The sequence below is a fragment of the Zophobas morio genome, unplaced genomic scaffold (assembly GCF_036711695.1).
Source record: "Zophobas morio isolate AGI-343-1 ecotype UQ-CSIRO unplaced genomic scaffold, CSIRO_AGI_Zmor_V1 ptg000002l, whole genome shotgun sequence".
NCBI lineage: Eukaryota > Metazoa > Arthropoda > Insecta > Coleoptera > Tenebrionidae > Zophobas > Zophobas morio.
This window is the reverse complement of record NW_026972107.1, coordinates 22,260,970-22,284,135: the sequence shown is the minus strand read 5'-3', so window position 1 is coordinate 22,284,135 and position 23,166 is coordinate 22,260,970. Positions and strand designations below refer to the sequence as shown.

Below are 23,166 nucleotides of genomic sequence, written 5' to 3'. Positions count from 1 at the left end.
AAGAATTAAAATAAAACCCAATGTTTTATATAATAAGCGGAAGTCGAAGCAATAAAACCGATGGTCGTTTTGTTTACAGTTTCTCTGTTTGACTCTCACGTATGCTGTTACGCCTGTCATCTTAAATTAAGAATGTTTATACATACACGATTTTCAGTTGCCTCTGATACGTATACGTGAGTAAATTGTTTCGTTATTTTATTGATTATTACAAATCAATATTCAAAACGACCCAATTCATTTTCCCGAAAATTTGAGAATATAATAATTTTATTCTTAGTATTACACTACATCTATCCCAACTGATATACGTGTCCTTGCAAAAATGTTGATGACGTCATCGCAATTTTTTTTTTAAATTCCCACTACAAAAATTTTATGAGAAAAAAAACACAATAGGCATGCAGTCGTCAAGTTTCCGACAGCGATGGAAGTACTGTCTAAACTCTTTAGACCAATTTTTTACAACATCGATATAAGTTCGTGGTAATTTTCAGTAGAATTATGCAAAATTTCAAGCAAATTTACATGAATGTATTCTATTCATAGATAATAATTAAATTATGTTGTTCATTACTCATTTACTCGCATGAGTAAATTTATTCGAATATTTAATAATGTTAATAGTAAGTATAAAAAATATAGGAATAATGATATAATTTACAAATAACCAGCAATACATTTTATGTTTTGTGGGTTACATATATACCTAATTCATGCGTTATTGCGTTGACAATAAATTTAATTCTTATCTGATAGATAGATAACCTTATCTCTCCAATAGGAAATAAACATTTTCATTATTTATCCACTTTAGCATATATTATAATTGCTATAAGAAGTCTAAAAAGAATAGTAAGAAAAATATTAATATGAGTTCATTGTTCACCTTCCCAAATTTTAAATCCTTCCATAAGTTCCGTTAATATTTGACAAAAATGGACTACATGACATGATGCACGTAGATAGTCTATAAATATTGGCACAGTAACCTATCGAAAAGTTCGTAGAAGTATTTAAAATGTTTTTGATTAACCAAAGATGTTCCTAAAAAAGAAAAGTTATTTGTTACTTGCGAAATATTAGAAAGAAGTTCGAAGTACTATTCGCTCAGGAAAATCTAAAAATAACGAAAATTAAAAAAAAAATGCAATAGATTACACTTCTTTATAAATTTTATGCAAGTTTTATGAGCATGGGTCAGTTGCACGCCGTTGTCAAAAAAAATATGCAAGACAGTTGCATGCAAACTACCGAAGAAGCAATGGTCAGTTACGCGCTGCGACCAGAAAGATGGGCTGTGGTGTGTAGTTTACGTAGTTGCTAGTTACTTTAAAATATAAAAAGCCGAAGAAATAGTTCAACTTTCAGTGACACCATCTTGTTAAAAATAAATAGTTTGTTGAAAAACTACTTTATTTTTTTTTACATATCTCGTGGACCTTATGGAACCGTAATACCGGGTGAAAAATGGCAGATTAAATCTTCAGTACGTTATCTACGGGGTTTCGCGAAAAAATAATAAAAAAATTCTTTGTGATGTGGATTATGAAAAAAACGTAATTTTATAAAAGTAAAATTGGCAACATTGCACACACCTAATGCGTGAATACCTCTGGCTTACTTTCTGATTTCTTAGTAATGATGGTGACTGAAATCTACCTTTAATTTTTTTAGAACAGTAACTACAACAACTAGCAGTTATTAATCGGTGTGCATTATTATTAAAATAAAACAATCTGTTCTTCTTCATTAATAAATAAACCAAAAAAACAATATTTAATAAAACGTTTATAAATTATAAACAAAAACAAAACTGACAAAAGAAAAATCCATTAAAGCATAACCAACTAAACACTAGAAAAGATGTTTTTAAGTTTTTATCATTTTTTGTAATAGTGAGTCAACAGTACTTGCCAAAATAAAACTGATTTTGGCAAATGACATATCCTCTAAGAAACGAGAAGGTGGGTGGGTGGGGCTAGTAGCTGCTAAGATAAGACTAATTTTGGCAAATGACATACCCTCTAAGAAAAGAAAGGGTGGGTGGGCGGGGCTAGTATCTGCTAAAATAAGACTGGTTTTGGGAAATGAGATACCTTCTGTGAAAAGAGAGAGTGGGTGAGCGGGGCTAATACGTATCCTCTAAGAAATTTTCCAAAAATAGAACACCAAAGTCCCCAAAATTGTTTTAAATAATTTACAAAAAAATCTCCATGGGCTCTCAAAATAATACACCATGGGTATTCAACAGTCTCCCGAATTAAAAAAAAACACTGCGGCACTCAAGACTTTTTTAAATTCGTAAAAAATGAAACAATAAAAGCTCAAAAGATTTTTTCAGGTTCATCCAGTAACAAAACACCCAATTCCTTTAAATTTGTCCGAAAATAAAACATCAGGGGACCTTAAATTAACTGCGAACATTTTAAACGTAGAGTTTTGAAAACTTTAACACATCTTTGATAATTTTTAATACGTCAAACATTTTTAACTGCTTACTCGATTTTTGCTGATTTGTACCTTCGCATTATATCAGGCAAACATTGTTGTCAAATAGAATTTTATCAATTATTACAAAAACAACACAACCATACATTGTACATTCTAACTGAAATGGTACTTAAACATGGTCATGGGTGAGCGAAATATTAACTAAAAGCTTTATTACTTGTTGTGATGATAGTGAATGTGTTGTTTAGTTGTTAAATGTAGCAAAAGAACCAATTTTAAAATCATTATAACTCCACCAAAATGTGAGAAGGATTTTTTTACTATTTCTCCCAGACTCACCAGTTGATTGTTTAGAGCGTAACGGAGAGTTAATTCGGTATTTTCCAGACACCCGGTATAGGAGTCTAGAAGGACGGTACCGATTTCTCTAAATAATAGTAACCCTTATTATCCCCTATTTGAGGGAAGTCCAATTATACAGCTGCATGGCTAAACTGACCGCCGCGCGCAAGCGACCAACACCCAAGTTTCATAGCCAGAAGTAAAATAAAAATTGTATGTATTTTGACTCACTGAATTCAAATTCATTACCCTAAAAATTCCATCACGTCTACTTCTTGAGAAAAAAAAAAAAAGGTACAGTAACTTTAAGAAAATTGAAAATTTTCTTTCATTGTGCTACATATTTGTTAATAATAGCCCTTTTTTTATATCTATAAACCACGAGCATCTTCACAAGACTTCATTAAAATTTGAAAAAGTGCTAAACGATTTTCTATAGTCAGAAATGATACACTCATAGAAAGATCAGATTGGTAAACTTTTAAATATAATTATAATATCTTTTTGCCAGACGTGATAGAATTCTTCTGAATACAAATTAAGAATACAAAATATTCCTTCCAAAAAGTAAAGTTGTTTGTCTCTGTGTAAAATCTTGCAACGAGTGTTTGTTTTGATTCTTTATATCTAATGTCTTTTATAAAATGAAAAAAGTAAATAAAAAGGTCTCATTTAACATATACATAAATAAAAATATCTTTAGTTAAAACCGCAAATAACTAGACCAGTAGAAATGGGGCATTGTACACTTGTACAGTAGAAATTCGCATATTTCAGGATTTCGTTATAACCACTATTTAGATAAAACGGCACATATGTGACAATTGCATTATAGTCACTGTTTCGATAAGGCAGCGAAAATCGAAAACCAGTTTCTATCCTTCTTTTGTTCAAAATTTGCCTCATTTTTTTTCATTATTTCGCTACATTTTTTATTCATTTTTATAGCGTATTTTTTAATGTGCTGTAGTTTTTATCCCCTTGTATATTCGATAAGACGACTTTTAACTTTCTAAATCCGTTATATTATAATTTTACGACAAATGTATTTATCTTTTTACTTTATCATATCTTTTGTTATATGTATTATTCAGTCATGATGATACCTACTTGAATATTTAAGTATATATTTGTTTATATTCTCACAACCGCTTTTTCCTTCTATGTAAGGTAAAATGTAATAAAACAAATGGAATTTTCTCGTGCATATTGCCATCATTATTTTTTTTTACAAAATATTGTAAGTAGCTTGCAATTAAACCTTCTCTCTTATTCTGTGAGAGTTGAACGAAAATATTAATTATATGTACTTATATAAAGTCACATAAGCAAAAAAATTGAAATCCATTTCTGGTTTTTTTATTTTTTGTTTCTAAAAAGAATGTACGTTTTCTTACATTAGAAATACTAGTGCACCTTCTATTTCAAAAAAACAAAACAGGTTGTTTTTGCTTTTAAGTCTCAGGTGTGTTTGGTCAAAAATATTGTCCACTTCTAATACTTTGTTTTTCATGTTTAAATAAGTCCCGGGATTTTTCGTTTCATACTAGTATCTCAAATTATGCACGTCAACTCCAAATCAACAATAACCGAATTTTATTGAGCTGTTGAAGATTTGTTGAACAAAACTCAAACATGTTTTATCTTCATTTTCTATAATAATAGACGTCAGATTTAGTATTACTGAAATTAAAAACTGTAAAAAAATAACTAAGACTTACTACTCTCAATACAATTAGCATTAAATAAAATCAGTGCTGTTTCAAATATACATATAATACTTATATATGAACTGACAAACTTATGGAACATTTTTTTTGCTGGAAATGAAATAAAGAAAAACGAATAGCGCAAGCACCAGACTTTTAAATATGACGGGAATATAACGTTTCCGCTACATTGCAACTAAATTGCAAAATGAAACTCACATGAAGACGACAATTTGACGACGATATTTTCACTTGTGTACGTTTTACATGTGTGTAACTCGTTCAGAGTCCAGCGAAGGGTATTGAAGCGCAAAGACAAACAGTTCCCTCGTCTCACGGTGTCTTCTTATATATGTGTATGTTCTTTCCTCTTTCCCCGTATTCTCTGATTTGTGTTGGTGGTGTCCATCCGTTGGGCCGCCATGAAAGCGTCTGAGAAAAGCAGGCCGCAATTTACTTAGACCCCTCGAATCAAATTGTGAATCTTCAAAAGAATAGACCACCCCTACACTAACCCGCGCCAAACTAAAATACCCCTATTTCACTTTTATTTAACTCGGTTTTATCTCTCCTAAATCACATAGCCGGTGGATGTTGAATCTTGGACTACTAACTTTCAGGAAATAAGAGATTAAAGACTGAAACGGACTTTAGTGGGAGATATCACTGTGCCGAGGCAAAGGTTAGACGAGACAAAAGTTTTCTTTCTGCGATTTTACATACCTCTTGGGAAGGCAAATACGTACAAACCAGATTCCTTAATAATTGCGATTATTAGCTTTAAGATCGCTGCAAATTAGAGTTGCTGCGTTAATCATATACTCGTTTCTGCGGTGTTGAATAAAATACTGATGTGTAGGAATTTGGGCTAAAAAAGTAGGGCTGTCGTTGCTATTAGGGCAAATTATGATCATTTTGTCGTTATACATTTAATTAGCAACCCAGTTGTTTCACAAACATTTGAATAGCTTTCTGTTGTTGTTTAAAGTTTGGTTTTATCGTGTTCCATCCATCATAGATCTCGAGGCAGAAGCCTAGAGATGGGACTCGAGAAGCAAAAAACTTTGTTTAATTGCGGAGGAAAATAAGAATAAAATATTCACGTGAAATGGTCCGGCACGAAAAGCTCGATAATTTCCTTCCCGGCAATCAAACGCCTAAAAACCGGTGAACCGGTCACACATAAAAACATACAAATCCCTGTGAAACAACCTCAGAAAAAAAAACGTAAATACTCCAAAGCTATCATTACCAAAAATAATAATCAACTAGCTACCGCGTTGAATGTTTCTTTGAAGCGATTATGTGTCTCTACTATTAAAAACAAGATCATATTTAACCTTGGGTTACAGAAAAGTCCGAAAGGAAAAAACTCCAGCATTCACGGAAAATGTTTATTCAGTGCTTTTATGAGTGGTATGAAAGTGCAAAGGTTGAAGACCTGAATCGTTGGCCAGTTGTTGTGGCTGATCCGGAGTAGAAGCTGTGTGTTCCGGAGAGACGGAATGGGGGCGGAAGGGGGGTTATTGATTAGTGCGACCCTAGTTAGCGCTACTACCGCCCCCTCTTTAACTCCCCCGAATCGGGCCGAGAATCAGCATAGTATTTCCTCCTCTGTTTACCTTCGGAATCACCATTGCACGTTCCTTTCGTATATCGCATGCGGAAGGGTGAGAGAGAGATCTTAACTAACCTCATCCCTACTATCGATTTCATGCTCACGTGGACTCAAAAATGTCATCTTTGCAGGTAAATTATGGTTAAACGACCCAGAAATGACTTGGCGACAGGAAATGCAAGTACCTTCCGCCGAAGACTCCAAAGTTGCGCTGCAGACGAGGCTGGCGCTTTCGCCGAGTGAGTATTTTTCTAACGTTATTTGTATTCAGATTTGTGCCTTAAGATTAACCGAAACTTATCCCTACATAAAAATATAGCATTGCATTAATTGTGCTAATTATAAAAATAGAAAAACATGATAAGAATATATTGAATCAAATTGAAATTAATAGGAGATTAATGAACTAAAAAAACTGTATTATGTCCAAGACACTTCTCTGCAGACATCTGAAGATGTAACGCAGTTAGCTTGCAGAAATTGTAAACTTCATTTTTGTGGAATAATGTGATCGGTTCTATGGATGCGTATTGTGTAGTTCGAACCCTAAATTATGCACCCATACAACAACAAACAATCTAAATAAAAATATGATTGTATTGAGATTCTTAAAATTTCTGTCATATCTTTTCATACAGTCTAAAACTTTATTAACTAAGTACAATTTGTTTTTAACGGTACTGGTTATTTTGATCTAATTTTACTAAAAAAATAATATGGACGACTCTATTTATTCCTGCGGATAAAAAAAATATATACATATCCACAAAGAAAGTAAAATCAAATTATTTTTTATTTAAACACATAGATATAGATAAGGAAGAAACTAAAACTGATTTTTGAAAATCTTAAAAGCACGTGTTCCGGAATTAAGTAGAGATTTACGTCATTGGAAGCCTTGTTGAAAACTGTAAACATCACATCTTATTATAATTGTTATTATTGCTGAAAGTGTAAAAAAATATACAGAGTGAGTCACTAACCACGCGCTCTTCGATATCTCATTCATTATTAGAAATAGAAAAAAAGTATAGGACTAAAACTGTATAGTTCTTTGAGGACTATATACCAAAATTATTTTCAACTATACAGAGTGCTCTGTTTTTAAGTCTATCACATCACTTGATTTTTTTCAAATGGGATACCCTATGTATTTTACATATTCTGATTGATCTCTTCTTAAGCTTAATGACCATAGTTTATTTTCGAACTTCCGATGCGACGCCACCAACTTATTTCAATTTTCTTCAATTTTTTTGGTTCACAAATAAATCGCAATAGGGTGATTTTTAAAATCTTGGTTACAATACTTTGTCGAGAGATAAATTGTGGTATTAAAAATGGGTTTTAATAACAGAGTGTTTATATAAAACAAAAATAAATTATAACGATTTTCAAATTCTTTTCAGTTTTTCCAAATAGAGCACACTCTACTTGATTACTGTATCTTATTCTATTTTCCGTTCTCTTTCTTTCTTGTTAAGTATTTTCCATATTTAAATTTGATAGTTATTGAGATTTTTTAGATTCTTAAGGGACACATCGACATACTGAAGCAAAAAGAACAAACAAATAGAGTAAGATTCAGTTATAAAAGAGGTTATATTTGAAAAAACTGAAGTATCGATTTTTGAAAATTATAGTTTTTTTTATAAATAGGTACTTTGTAGATTGAAATTCTACAAAAATGGCAACGTCACATCGGAATTTAAAAAAAAAATGTACTTATCAACAAAACATTATATAATAGAAAATAATTTTAATGTATGCTCCTTAAAAGCTGAACAACATCGAGGGGCGTGCGCGTGCTGACTCACCCTGTACATTCCAGCAATTATTAGTTTTATTAATGTGAATATTACTTAAAATTCAAATTCTGTTAGTATGAGAGAGCTAAAAAAGTCATTATGAATAGCGACTTACACAACAGCAATGGTTATCTAACTGATAACATATAAATTCCAAAAAATTTTAAAATCCATCATGACATTATCAGCTAATTTAATTAAAAGCCAAAAATAGATATACCGTAACTGTGTCATTTTCCTATGTCGTAAGCATACTACTTTTACACACTAATAAAATTTTAGAATTTAAAATTTAAAAGACCTAAGCCACAATCCGTAAAACCATAAATTACAGACTTTCGGTCAAAACTTAGCGACCACCAAACAGTGAACAGAGCCGTATTCTTCTACTATGCAATAATTTAATCGAGATATGTAAGAATCGTCAACAGTGATAGAACACTAACTTGTTCTTTGTGTTTATATGGAAGTATATAAGTTAACATTCAGCATGAAATTATTTTATGTCAGCAAATTTTCTCGAATGCAACCCTGCAATTTAGGTAAATTTCAAAGCAAAAATTATCAAAGATTGAGGAGGATCTGCCACGTAGGTTGTTCGATAATTGTTAAATGACACTAATAGAGTGTACGATTTTATCGGTACATTGATCACTAGTATAACAGGAAAGTAATCACTTGAATAAGCAATTAAATATGTACATTGAATTTAACCAAAATATGCATATATCTGTATCAGTTAAGTATAAAACATTTGATTAAATACATATTTTATTTACCATACACTTACGAGTGCACTTTATATACATAAATATAATATGTATTAAATAATAATTACCGATAAGCAAATTTCGTACATTCGGAAAGAACTTGGTTATTAGGTATATGTCATATTGCACATAACCATTTATCAAGGAATGCCAACATGAAGCAAACCATTACCATGGACAATACGTATCCATGTTGCGGGGATGATTTCGAAAGTATATCGTGCGCGCAGCGCACGTTTGACGCAATACATTAAGGTGTGTGCGAAATACTGTACCCATTCGACATTCACTCGTTTTATAAAATTAAAAAGTAAAACAAATTGAGCTAATTTTGTTCTAAATATAAGCAAAATGTTTAGCTTCTGAATTAGTGATCCATCGCTCCATCGCTAAACAATATTTCTTGTATTTAAGCGCAAATATCCCAATTTCACCCTCTGCAATTCGCATCTGCGGCGTTTTGATTTTCATGACAAAAACGATCACTTGTCTATTAAATTCGTCCATTTTTGGGGAGACACTCAATTTCCGAACATCATTGATTTTAGAAACATACCCCATTGACAGATTATTACGAAAAGCCCCAAATTTGCTGAGTCACCCCTTCTTGTTAATGTCACATGTTGCTTTCAGTTCGTCATCAATTTCGCCCGAGCCAATTTGCATCGTGTGCATCGAAAACCGATTCCAACGTCTAATTATATAATTCCGGTAATAAAATGAAAATTACTGCACACGAAGAGTGAAATTGCAAATTTTAACTGTATTTACTTCCAGACATAAGCGTAACAATTAAAAAAATTAGTTACACTAGGTAAATTATGTATCATCCTTGATTATTAAGACTGCATACCCATTACCATGTTTCTTTTTCTTCGACACAATCGATAACAATAAATTTGAATTTAGCCTCTGTTCATTTAATTATACAAAACGAAATTGGACGTTTTTCGGAGAGGATTCGGGTAGTGTATTGGGTCACTTTTCGAGAGAATGAAGCACCTTTCAACTTGAGTATAATTCGATTTAAATAAGAGAAAGTCTCCTGCTGCGGGGGTTGGACTCTTGCGAACAAGAAGGGCAATCTGAAACGGAGGGACAAATGGACCACGCCAGACGTGAGAATTCGATAAAGATTGACTGTTTTACCACCCCACTTTAAGTCTTTTAAAGGGACGCTGTCTCTGAAATGGCCAGTGTTAATCTCAGCATGGCAGTTTTTTATTATTATTATTATATTACAAATATATTAATGCAAATCTGCAGCGTCTGCTTCCCTAGCATCGTTTTAACTCTGATGAGATTTCCGTAAGTGACGGATTTTTCCAGATCTTGCTTGTTTTTATAAACAATTTTATTACAATAACAACGGAAGCAACAATTGATATGATTATCAATTTAATCAGAAATATAATACAAATGTCAATCAAAATTTCACAAGGAATTAATTTTAAAACAACAAATCTGTAAAGTTAAGTGAAGTACACAGACTCTCTGCCATCTTTTTAAAACTTACTTATCTCTCCAGCAGAAAACTGATAATGCCGCCACAAAGAAAGTACATACTATTAAATCAATTAAATAGCATGCTTTCAACTAGAAGAATAATACTGTTTGTGCTGCCATAATTAATTTCAATTTTCAATAGCTTATACAAATTGTTTCAGAAGTAATTTACCTACTTCTCTTGAAAATTTGTTAACACGGTAACATTGTATTTAATGATACACAGTGCATGAAAAATTAATAATCTAACAGGTTGGCGCTTTTAATAGAAAAACTGGCTGCAGTTCTAGGTAGCGATAAAAAAATTATCCTAGCCATATTATCGAGATTATTTGAGTATTTTTTCAAATATGTGACGCAATTAATTAACTCCTAAGTTTTTTAATAGTTTAACAAGTACTTGATTTTAATCTTTACGTCGCTTCTCTCAAGGTTTTAGTTTGGCGTGACTTTGTTGGAGCATATCTACACTACGAAAATTTGTTGGTCAAATAAATTTGTGATAAGAAAAATATTAAACTCTTCTTTATTTATTTATATTTTTCCAAATTACAAGAATCTTTTATAACAAAACGGTATGATTTAATAGTATTAACATGCCACTTTCAAGCGCTTTTTAACAATTTTTCTTCATAATACTTGAGACACCATTTCTGGCACAAGCAAAAATTGTCGCTAATCGTTTAAGGGCTGTTGTTTTAACAGCAATAATTTATTTGATTATTACATCAATAAAGTCACAATTTATAATAAGCATCCAGATATTTAGTTGCAAACAATATTATGGTATTAAAATAATGCATCCTGTTTAAGTTCTTTAACGGAGAATTTGGATGCAATTTGAGTATTTCACATTCAAAAGAATAGTATGTATTTATAAGTGCAGGTGCTTCAATAATACGGGAGTTCCTTTTTGTTAATTAGGTCAATGATTATTGCTCTACGTTTTATTTATAATAAACCAAGCAGGTGCTACTTATTCTAATACAAACAACCTACATGATGTAACAATAGCAGCTAATTACTGCCTCATGAAAGAATTAATGATCGCATTTAAAGCTGAATGAACAGATACAATATTAAAATGTGGATAAAAATATTAAATTTGCGTTGTAATTAACTTCTTTTTGTACGCTTTGGGCTGAAACTGACTAGTTTCTCTGCATCAGGACTGTCGTTTCCAAAAACAAATTTTAACGTATTCCAATATAAACCATACAAATTTGTGATGCTAGTTGCGGGCTGTATAGTTTGTTAAGTAATATTTAAAAAAAAATATAATATGGCATATGAGGGTAACAAAAATTGTTCTCTTCTTAACTAATTTGTATTTTATGAAAATCTCTTACAACGATTTTAAATTCGAAAGTTTTAATCTATTTACAGTAACTTTTGGATTCTAATACTACACTAATGTCAAAAAAGGAAAACTAAAACAAATACTAACTTTGCCTTATCTAATAGGAGTATTTGTTTTCTCGGAAAACAGACTAATAGTTAAGTATATGACGAATTTATTTCTATTAATAACACAGGAAGTTCTAGGTCTAACCTATAAGGGAAAGAAGTAAAGTTTGTCTAGAATTATAAGAATTTTATGGACTCCCAAAGTTAATTCGTTTTACAACCCTGTTGTCAATTTTATTGTACAGCTGAATAGCGTGGCGAACTCAGGTACAGAAAACATCGGCCTTCTCCTGACAGGCTCTTTAGCTGGACAATAGAATTAACCACAAAGATGTAAAACCAATTAACGTTGGGAGTCCATAAAATTCTTATAATTCTGGACAAACTTTACCTGCCCAAGCATCGGTAATCTTTCGACAAAAAGGTTTTTACGCAAAATTGAATAAAGAAACAAAATTTCTGTGCATATACAGAAATCTTATCTTTCCCTAAAAATCTGTTTGTATTTTAAAAAGGTATCAAAAACACCTTGAGGTTAATTTTAGTTTGAACACACAATCAAAAAAAAGTGGAACGATTACAATTCAAGTTTTCTTGAATTATTTTGTTTATTAAAAACGCGTGCTTTCAAATTCTACTAAATCTTCCTGACTGTACTTTACATGATTTTCTGTACAATTTGTATCAATTCGATTAATAATATTAATCAGTAAGTAAGTAAAGTAAAGTAAACCACCAATGTCATAAAATCAACAGGAATTTTATCATTGACAAAATTATACCTGTCCGAATCTTGTGCGATAAAATGCACCTAGGTACGTCATATTTTCGTACAAAATTTTCAGAAAAAAACCTTGCGACCAATCTAAGAGATATACATAAACAGAAGAATTTATATCAGCCGCTAAAATACATTTATGTAGGTGATAAAATACCACCATTTGGTTTTATCACTGAGTGCTGACGTGGTGTTGTATCACTTGAAAAATGCATCCTATTTTAGACAATCTAAAAATTTGACTTTCTGTTAAATGTTTTACATATATAATACAACTTGGCAACAACTATCAAAGAAGTGTGAACTATATGAATTACAATACATAACGTTATAAAAAACGGTGTTGCAGGATTGAGCACAAAGCGATGCGTATTAAGCTTTCTATCCATCTAGTAATGACAGAATTGTATTCATTAATTGTAACAATAATAATTAATCTACTCTACATCCTACCACAATTTAGTTCTTTACGACTAATTAAAGAAATTCAAACTTTATTTGAAAAAGCGTAAAATAATAGGTTTTTAAGCCATTATTTAAACTACAAACACATGCGAACATTGTCGTTGGTCGCAGTCATTGAACTCCATAAGAACATTAAATATAAATGGCGCAATTTTTACACCCGAAAAGCAGCAATGTAATTTTGTAATTAAAAGACTATCTGCTTTTTTTGCAGCGAATACATTTCTGCATATATTTACTCCCAAAAATAAGCAGTAAAGTTTTCCACAAAATGGATGTAGAACTAAGAAATTACAGTACAGACTAATTAGAAATATCATTATCAATCAACTTATGGTTATAATTTTACACTAATCATAATCTAAAAAATAAATTATACACAAATTGACGAAAATTTGAAACGGGTAAGTTAAATATTAGTCAAGTTCATCATTTAAACGAAGCGCAAAATACATAGCTTAGATGATTAAACATGTGATCACGGTCGATCATTTGATACATTAATTACAGAAAAGATATATAATTTTGGAACATAAAATATGTAGATTTGGGAGAAGTGGAAGAAGGAACTGATTTGGTTGACGCAATAGAAAGACAGAATTACTGTGATTTTTTTTTTTTTAATCTGGGACATTACCTTTCCCGGAATAATTAATATACACCGCTACATTAAAAAAAAAACAAACACTGAAAGCACGGAAAAACTTAGGTAGTAACAGAGTATCAGAGACGGACGGACATCAAAAATTAATTTATCTATTGGAAAGGGCTCGATGCCGGACAAGGTCCGTGAAATTTATGGCTGCAAGCAAGCCGTCCATTTTAGTCATATTCAGTTACATGTGCCGCTCATCTACTGACATTTCAATATATGTTTTATGGAATGTATAACCTGCTACGGCCGTATATCAATGGGGACTATCATGGCAAGGTGCTGCTGGCTGGTCATTCCGGGCGTTTCAGGAAAGAGGACGGTTATCCCCAAGACTCCCTCCGTTATATACGACCTACTCACCAAGTCGCAGACCCTATATGCGAACCCCGGACTCGAATATTCCGCAGGACATTGATGTAAAACATCCTCGATGAGGGCATAAACTAGTGCTAGGACAGCTACAACTTTTGTATTAAATGTCGCCCTGGTACGTGTAAAACGCGGGACTCTACCTACCAAACCGTATAACTGGTTGCCTACGCTTATTGTTGTAACTTTTCTTATCAGTATTATAAAAATCAAACACGATGCGTCGCTCGAGCTTTCGGTAATACGCCTAATAAATAACCCTTCATAAATGTCGCCCGTTCAAAGTGCACAAATAAATTGTCTCATCCCCATTCCGTAATTAAAAGGTTCAACCCTAGGCCACTCCCAACTCAACAACTATCCTCTCCCCAATGCATAGGCAATTTGTTGAAAAAAATTGAAATTATTTCCTTTGTTCTTAAACAATTAGCCACTTATAGTTATCTGGAGAATAGACTATAGTTTAAAGTTATTAACTATTAATAATTTGAAGGCTTTTCCCTCTTTGACCTGCTTGCTAATAAAAGAACTTGAAACTATCATAAATGTGCCTTATATGTGCTGAACGAATCGACATTGATTATAATGATAATTGTAGAGTTTTATGTTTGATTGCAATACTCATATTTAATGTAAATGTATAGCAAATATGTCAATAAATTTATCTAAGATCGAAACCTGAAATGCCGTAATTTAAAATAACACTCCCATGTTTGACAAATAACAGATATACAAATTATGAAATCTAAAATTCCTTAAATTATGATTATTTATCACTTAAGGAATTCTAGGTGTGATGAAATTAAACCAAAATCCATACTTCCCGAAAAAATTACTAATATTATTGTCAGTGTTCCTTCGTCACAATTACATTTAAAATCCGGCGTCTCATTAATGGAATAAATATGTTCATTCAGATTAAATATTTTAGTTTATATTAAAATTTATTCAATACATTTATATGTAACTGCAATTAACGCGTAAATCTGAGACCATAATTGGTCAAATTTCATCATGTGATTAAATTCATCGCCTGATTAAATGGGCATTGTTTAATTTGCTTTTTATAAACTAGTCCACATTTTAATATAGAATAATTCCAAAATAATTGATTCCTATCAATATGAATCTGTTTTAAATTTGTCGCGCCATATACCTAATGATAATAGCGGCACAATTATCTTCAACATCTTATCAACTTTTGAAATAAACATATTTTGTTCATCTTCAAATTACTTATATCTAATTAGGTTCAATTAACGTAAGATCAGATGAACGAGAAATCATTGACTCACCACTTCGTATTAATGTACTAGAAATACGTAGTTGTGTAAAAAGTGTTGCTTATTAAATTTTAATTTTAAATTACGGAAAAGGACGATTTCTTTTAAATACACCAGTATAATTCAAATATGTATTTATTATTTTATACTGAAATTTTGACACAATCGGTGCTTCAGAGTTTGTTTTGTAATTAATTAAAATGGTTAAGTACTTAAAACAAAAGTTGTTGGTATATGCAAAAATGTAGCCAAAAGGGTAAAGCTGTCAAATAAAAAACATACATAATACAATGCTATGGACTCTTGTTTAAAAAAACAGAAATCTTTAATACTTTACAGAAGAATTCTTACAGAAGAAATTTTAATAGAAATATACTTAAATAAAACAAGTTATATAAATATATTTTCCACCTTTTTCGCATCTCTATTATACACTTTCATCCATTGTCCATTCCCTTATTTAAAACTCGTTATCAAATGTCTTTCATACTTCTACAATTTCTTCCTTAGTTCGGCGTCTGCACTGGTTTCGTGCTGTGTTGGGTATATGGGGAACGAGACAGCAGTTTCAGAAGTTGCCGTTTAGAAATATAGAATGTAATATTTAAAAAAATATCTGTATTAACCAACTTAAATAAAATGGGTCTTTATCCACAATGTACTTTCTTTTCTTCTTGTACATTTTTCAGATCTTCTTTTACTAACCAGTTTTTTAAGCTCCCGTTACGTCTCTTGAAATATTTGATTACCTCCTTCCTAAATGGCAATTTTTATTTTAATTCGCTAGTATTCATCTCTAACGACATTTTTCCTACACTCTTCCTAGCATTTTTTCGATTCAACCATATTTTTTTCTAAACTCAAAACAAATTTCTTTGTTTAAATAACGCAAATTTTTTACACTTCTTTTTTTCTTTATATCATTCAAACTTTCTACTTTTTTAACACCACCAACTTTGGTGTTTTTTAATACCTCATCCATGACCTGTAGGAATACTCTTTTCTTCAGCATTTGTTATATTTAAGAACATTCGTTCTTATCTTCCACATATTTAATTTTGCAGTACATTTTAGAAATCGAATTTAGTCCTACAAGGACTCAAATCACTGCAAATAAATATTTTTTTAATCTGACCGAATTCGTATTTCTTACCCTTTTTAATAATGGGCAATACTACCACATAAAAATAAAACAAACGTTTAGTTGTGATAAAAATTTTGAGTGTGCTTTATGGCGACAATTTTGGTCGTAGAAAACAGTGGAAATATATTTATTACCCAAAAATTCCTCTTGGTTCTATCCATTTTTCTGCCACAGGCTAATAAGCGAACATTTCGTCGATTTTTCAGCGTTAGAATCTACAGAGTGTTAATAAATTATTTATATCTAGAGGACCGTGAACACGACTTGACAAAAAAATTGCCGCTTTCGAAAAATACAGTTTTATGGTGGCAGAAGTTGAGTATTGCCATTTTTCACTAATCGCTTCGCTAAACAGAAAATAGAGTTCGATAAAAAATGTATATCCTTCTAGAGTCTTCATTTTTCAGTATTCTTTGTGATTTAAAGAAATAAACGTTAGAATTTGATTCAAATTTTGACAACTAGTTGACAGATTAATTAATTTAACAGAGTTAAGTGAAGCGGCAAATTAATAAAAGAATTTCATAGCTCACTAGATGTAAATCACTTATTAACATCCTGTATATTGCATAAAAAAAACTTGAAACTTAACCTGTCATGATTTGCTGTAAATACTTATCATATATGACCAAACCCGGTTTCATAAACAAGCTCCGTGACCATGTGCAGCAAAAAAAATCAAATGAAATACAAACTCTTTTTTGGATGCTTCTTGTAGTTATAAAATTATAAAGTGACAAAAGAATTTTTTTAGTAATGTGTGGCTAGGAGTAAGTATTTTAAAACTACATTCAGAGAAAATAAATACATTTTTAAGAGTAAATTGAGACGTAATGTGTAAAGAAACTGTCAAAGGAGGATTTATTGACATCAGTATTATCAAAAAAGTAAAACGTAAGTACTAAAAATATTCGATGATTAGGTTTTAGAAAGGAAAATAGTTTTGTCTAACACAGAAGAGAACTATAAAATAATATTAAAACGAATTGATACACCGATATAAGAGGGAGAAAATCATTAGCAAAATGAAATAAAAATGAAATATAGTGTTACGGTAGCAAAAAACATTTCTACGCCACCGTTTACCTTTTCTAATCACCAAACTACGCAGTAAACATAATTACCTATGTCGGTATTATATTTTTATATGAAATATAGTTATTTTTGTAAACTGCGTACATACTTATGTGTAATTAAGGAGTAAATAATCTTTAAAATATAAACAATAAAACAGATATTATCTCTTTAAAGTTAATACTTATCCAACATTTCAAACTTTGATCTATTTGACTATCGACAATAAATTGCTTGGTATAAAACAGTGTAAGCCGTTGTACACGTATGTATAATACGCATACCTGTTAGTTTACGTAAATAACTTTATTAGTTCAAAAAATGATCGATTAATCTTAAGTGAAAAATATTTCTGCAATCTAGATAAATATTGAATTTGAAACATTACTGTAATAAACATAGTTGTCTGTTTGTGAGTTATCTTCGAAATAATAACGCCGAAAACATTGTGTAATCTAAACCTAGAAGACCAAAATAAACACCTTTCTAAAAAGTAATAGTCACTCGAACTTATCTGTAAAAGAAAAAATAGAGTGAGTCAAATATACCTATTTTCTTTATCCCTCCTTTCACGTATGTTATTGTCGTGTCAACGATACTATCGAACATAAAGCACGTTTAACAAATATTGCGATAGTCCTCGTAAAGCCATTGAGTACTGACACCCTTCTTTTAAAAGGATGTAAATTAGGGTCCTGAAGAAGGGAAGATGGAATTTAAAGTATTTTCGCATAGGGATTTGAAACACTTAACTTGTCCCAAGCGGCTTACCACAAGTTGACACGCGTACTGTTTCAGCCTTGAACAGGTAGCAGGACCTGTTTAATTCACCCCTTTTTAAATATTTAAAAGGTTGATCCTTATCATGCTAATAGCCCCCAGTCATACAGGTAAATCACGACCCTTAATGTTACGCAAATTAATTCAAACAGGGGACAAAGCTGGCCGATTTATCGATTTTTATCTAAGTGGATTTACATGTTCATTTTAAGTTTTTATTACATATAATAACGTCATCCGGCGCCTTTTTAAAACTGAGCAAATATTAATAGTAATCTCTTTGACGTGTCTTATCACCTTCAATCAATTAAATTATTTAAAATTAGCTCTTGATAGATAATCATGAATAATAAAAAGTAATCTTCAAAGAGCGATAAACTTATTTTTCTCGCTTTATCTCGATGATCAGCATGTCCTTGGGTGATTTTTAAGTAGGTTTTGAGAACATGTCCTAAATGTAAATGATCTGATTTAAAGTCGCTTTAAATGCTAAGGGCATCCACCCTCTGTAAAAAAGCTCCGCAAAGGATCCGCAGACCATTCTTGAAACTGCATTGTTTGTATAATGCTTTCTTATGCAGTCGTTCGGACCTAAGAATTCAAAGTATTCGCCGTTTGGAAATCACTCATGTTGTGCTCAAAGAAAATACATCATTTTGTAGAAAGCTTCCGAATAGAACGGCTTTTGTATAGATTGATTCTACTTTTTGTGAAGATGCATCTGCATACAATATTGTTGTGCAATGCTTGAAATTTTTGTTAAAAATTTCCGAACACGACACGTGTTTTAAACTATGATTTAAATACAATCAAATATTGTAAGTCACCAGATACCTAATCTTTATGTAATTTGTTACAAACAACTACGTTTTAACTTACCTATGCTTGTTTTGGAAAACAAGACTATGATTACACGAAATTTTCCTAGGATTCGTTCATGCTAAGATACGTCATTTCTTCGAAATAAATTGTTTACCCACGGCTTGAGTTACGTTTGTTTATAACACACAAAAAATGTAACGAGAATTTTTACGGTATTCCAGTTATATGGCGAGTTCAAATATAAAATAAATTGAGAAAAACGAATGACAAAACGAACAAATAATTGAAAATGTATTTTTGAATTAATGTTGTCTAAAAATATGAAATTTTAGGAACTTTAAATTTGACTAAATTTGTCTCTCAGCGTTAAAGTACCCTTCACTACCCATAGAGAATTAGGAATAACGTCATTTTGACCATTTCGTTATAACTCCTATTTCAGCGAGGCGGCAAAAGTCAGCGCCTACTTCAAAGTATATCCACATATGAATATGGATTTAGCAATGTATAAAATTGGCATTTTTAATAAAGGTCTTTTCAAATCATGTACGTAAGTTAATCCAAATACTGCATGACGATAATTTGACAAATAGTTCGCTTTACTTAAAGCAAAAAGTATCACACGTTAAATGTATTTTAGAAATATGTATGTAATTAAGAAAATGGAACACTGTTTTATTTTTGCCGTATTTTCCCGAGAATTTTGAAATTATGTGGAATTCGTAAAAATATAAAGATGTGTTACTAGTAAAAGTAGTATGTATTTAATTAACGAAATTTGATAAATACTTAGATGAACAATTTCCACAAATTGTTACATTATTTTCATGAATATTGTGATAAATTTTAATTTTAATAATTTAATGTTCAAGTGAACATAAAATTCGATTATTTTACAAAAATATGTAAAAAATACAATGTACAGAAAGTGGTAAAGATTAACAGTATTTTTAATTACGGGAACAAAATTTGTTGGATACACGCTTACCATATGAAATAATTAATTTAATCACTGACAAGTAAATAATAGTGTGATTTCAAAACGATAGGCAGTGAAAAAAAATATCTGTCAACAATATGTTTTATTACATAAAATTGATCTGTGATCAAAATTCATGAATATATAATTTTGATAATCACAATTTACAATAGCTTTAATACAAAGCATAATACGAAAGAGCAGTTTTTTACAAGTTTTAAGGTTGTGGTAACTACAAAACATAATCTGAAAAATATGTAAAAAAACATGAAAAGTATTTCTCTGAAAAGGTACCTATGTGTTACGAAAATTTCAAAAAAATATCATTTAAACAACGAAAATATGAAGTATGTTTCTAAAAACTGAAACACACTCTATAAACATTATTTTCGAAGAAACAAGCGAAAAGAAATATGAATATTACAAAAACAAAATTTGTTTCAAAATTTTACGAGTCTTTCGGTTTTTGTCAGTAAGGCCGTCATATGTAGGTACTAGGGAATTTTCTTAAAGAAAATTCGAAAACTGGAAAATGAAACGTGATATTTCTCATGACATATATATCTCTATATAAAACAAAAACCTGATGTACAAAAACCTGATGTACAAAAACCTGATGTACATAAATCTGTAAATAAAAAATTAAATAAATTGTTGTTTCTTTAATAGATACTGTGTCCCGAATACAGGTCTCAGTACTTAGCTGATTTGGAATATGTTTTGATAAAATTTGCTGCTCTAAATTTTGCAAATTAAGGCTAATAACGTTCTATTAATCAGTAAGAGATTACTGCGTGTTACCGAGCCAAGGTTTTTAATTTTTCACAATTTATTATAAAAGTACCTAATTGTAATCAATTATACGATTAACTGTGGAATGCCACAAGTCATAGTCACAGTGACAGACGCAAGTTTTTATCAACTAATAAGCGGGCATTTACGCTGTAAAGCTATATACATAGTAGGTAATGTTTATCGGCACATGCTAAATAGAAAATTAAATTTTATAAAGGAATTAATATTGTACTTAGAATAAGGATGCTAAAGTTTAATTTAATCCAACAGAAAAGAACTGAGATTTTAAAGTGGCTTGAGTTAGTTACATAAATTGTGTAAAAAAAATTCTTATTAAACAAGCATTTTAGAATATTTTTAATGATCAGTGTTGCGTTGGCTCTAATTCAAACTCAAACTCAAAACCTTAATCCAAGAGGAGACAGCGTAGCTGACGAAACGGGTCGACAAGTGTGTAGTATCCGCGTTAGTATTAGCTTGTTCCTGAGTTGTTTCAATGAATATTCAAACGTACTCAACACTTCTGACTTTATAAAAAAAAATGTCACTTTGGCGGCGCCGAGATATGAATGTAAAGTAAACACGAAACGTCTGAATCCCAGTACAATGCCAATTTATAAGAAAAAGGATACGAACCTATTGCCTAGTTTTACCACCTTCTTCTTTAATAATAGCCTGCGAAACCACGAGCGCCCATAAATAAACCATGGCCCTTTTTACCTTATAACGAACTGTTTTAAAATGTATTTGAAATACATATCAAAGTGGCTTTTAACCGTGGGCTACATTTCAATACTAAAGCTGACCGTTCTACTCAAAAGGTACGTCGAATATTCTATGCATTGAAGGAAATAAATTTGATGTGGATTTTCGACCACGTTCCGTTGCGTATGGAATGGGTGTGCTCTATATTTGGATCCACTCTAGTTGAGGGTGTATATTTTGCAATTCCACAGGGCCCGGTGGTCAACGGGGGACCCTTGGAGACTCCCTTATTGATATACTGCGTAAACACTGCTAAAATTTGCCCCCGACTTGGACGGTATTCACATACGTTTCGATTAATTATAGTAGAAATGCCCTTATTCGCCTTAACTACCTAAACTTTTCTATCAGCGGTAACTGTTATGAAAGATGTTAAAAGAAATAAAATATATAATCTAATATTGAAGCTGTAAATAACGAAGCGGCGCTCAGTAAATGTCCGAAACTTTACTAATTAAATTAATTAATGTTTCAAAGTTTCACATTTTGTGCTTTTATGAAAGCTTTAATGTCTTTTTGATAAATTGACAGTTATTAATACGGATACAATACTACCTCTCTGTTTTTTCCGAGATAGTTGAAATTATTAATTCCACATTTTGTTTTTGATGAACTATGGATTTTCGGAACTGTTGACACCGGAATTTCATACTCACTTTTTAATTGAAACGGAAATACATCATTCAGATAACGGGATGATATCAAATCATTTTTCGCCTATTGAAATTAAGGCGATTTATTATCGTCTTGTCATATTTAAAAGAATTAATATCAGTTTTAAATTCTTTGTAAATAGGTAATGTGGTATAAAATTCTTATCAGTTTGTTAACGAGTCATGTCAACGAAAGTATTTTCTAGAACAATAAATAAACTTACTAAATAGCTTCATTCTATTAGATTAAAATGATGAGTATTTTAATTCATCGTGAGTTGACAGCAGCTTACAGCTAAAACGCCGGACTAAATATTATTAACTATTGCCTAATGTTATCAGAACTTAACGAAATGCGCATTTTTATATTTTAACATTTAAAACTGATCTGTGTACTTATTTAGATAACTACAGATAGGCCACGCCACATTATAAGTAATTTGATTTTAGTCAGGAGTTTGGTATACCTCATATTTTGAATTATCTTATATTGCAGGCTAAAGGAAGTTTTTCTTTCACATCTACTCGTATACTTAACTATGAAGTTCGAAAATATCGATAAAATCGATATAATAATAACAATAATAACAGTATATAGTTCAGTTTCAAAAAATATTATTGTCAAAATTGTAATTAGTAGTTATCGCTAAAAAATTATTCGGTACTATATATGCTTAAACATATTATGCTTGAAATTAATCTAATTTCTTCAGGTTCATTAGGAATTTGCAGCCGTTAAACAACATGGCGAAAAGCGAAATGAAAAATACAATATGTTTTTAAGACAGTTACATACTGAAATTTAACTTTAGTAGTTAATTTGACAGACTGTTTTTATAATTTATGAAAACTGTATAAACATAAAAAATCTGAATTTTTGTCTTTCTACTTGTCGTAGTCAACTCATTAGTTTTATTAATAAATATTTCAGTTCAACGCACTGACTTAAAATAAATTAATTCAAAGTTATCAAATGGGATGCTTTGTAAA

General features: G+C 31.0%; 1 protein-coding gene across 1 annotated transcript in view; it reads left to right on the top strand.

The window, feature by feature from the left end:
• LOC135130644 (POU domain protein 2-like) overlaps window positions 1-23,166 on the top strand; it is a 91,302-nt gene that overhangs the window by 50,202 nt on the left and 17,934 nt on the right. Inside the window, exon 3 of the mRNA XM_064058073.1 lies at window positions 6,255-6,362. Within this exon, the coding sequence (XP_063914143.1) occupies window positions 6,255-6,362 (108 nt within the window). The remainder of the gene's footprint in view (window positions 1-6,254; window positions 6,363-23,166) is intronic.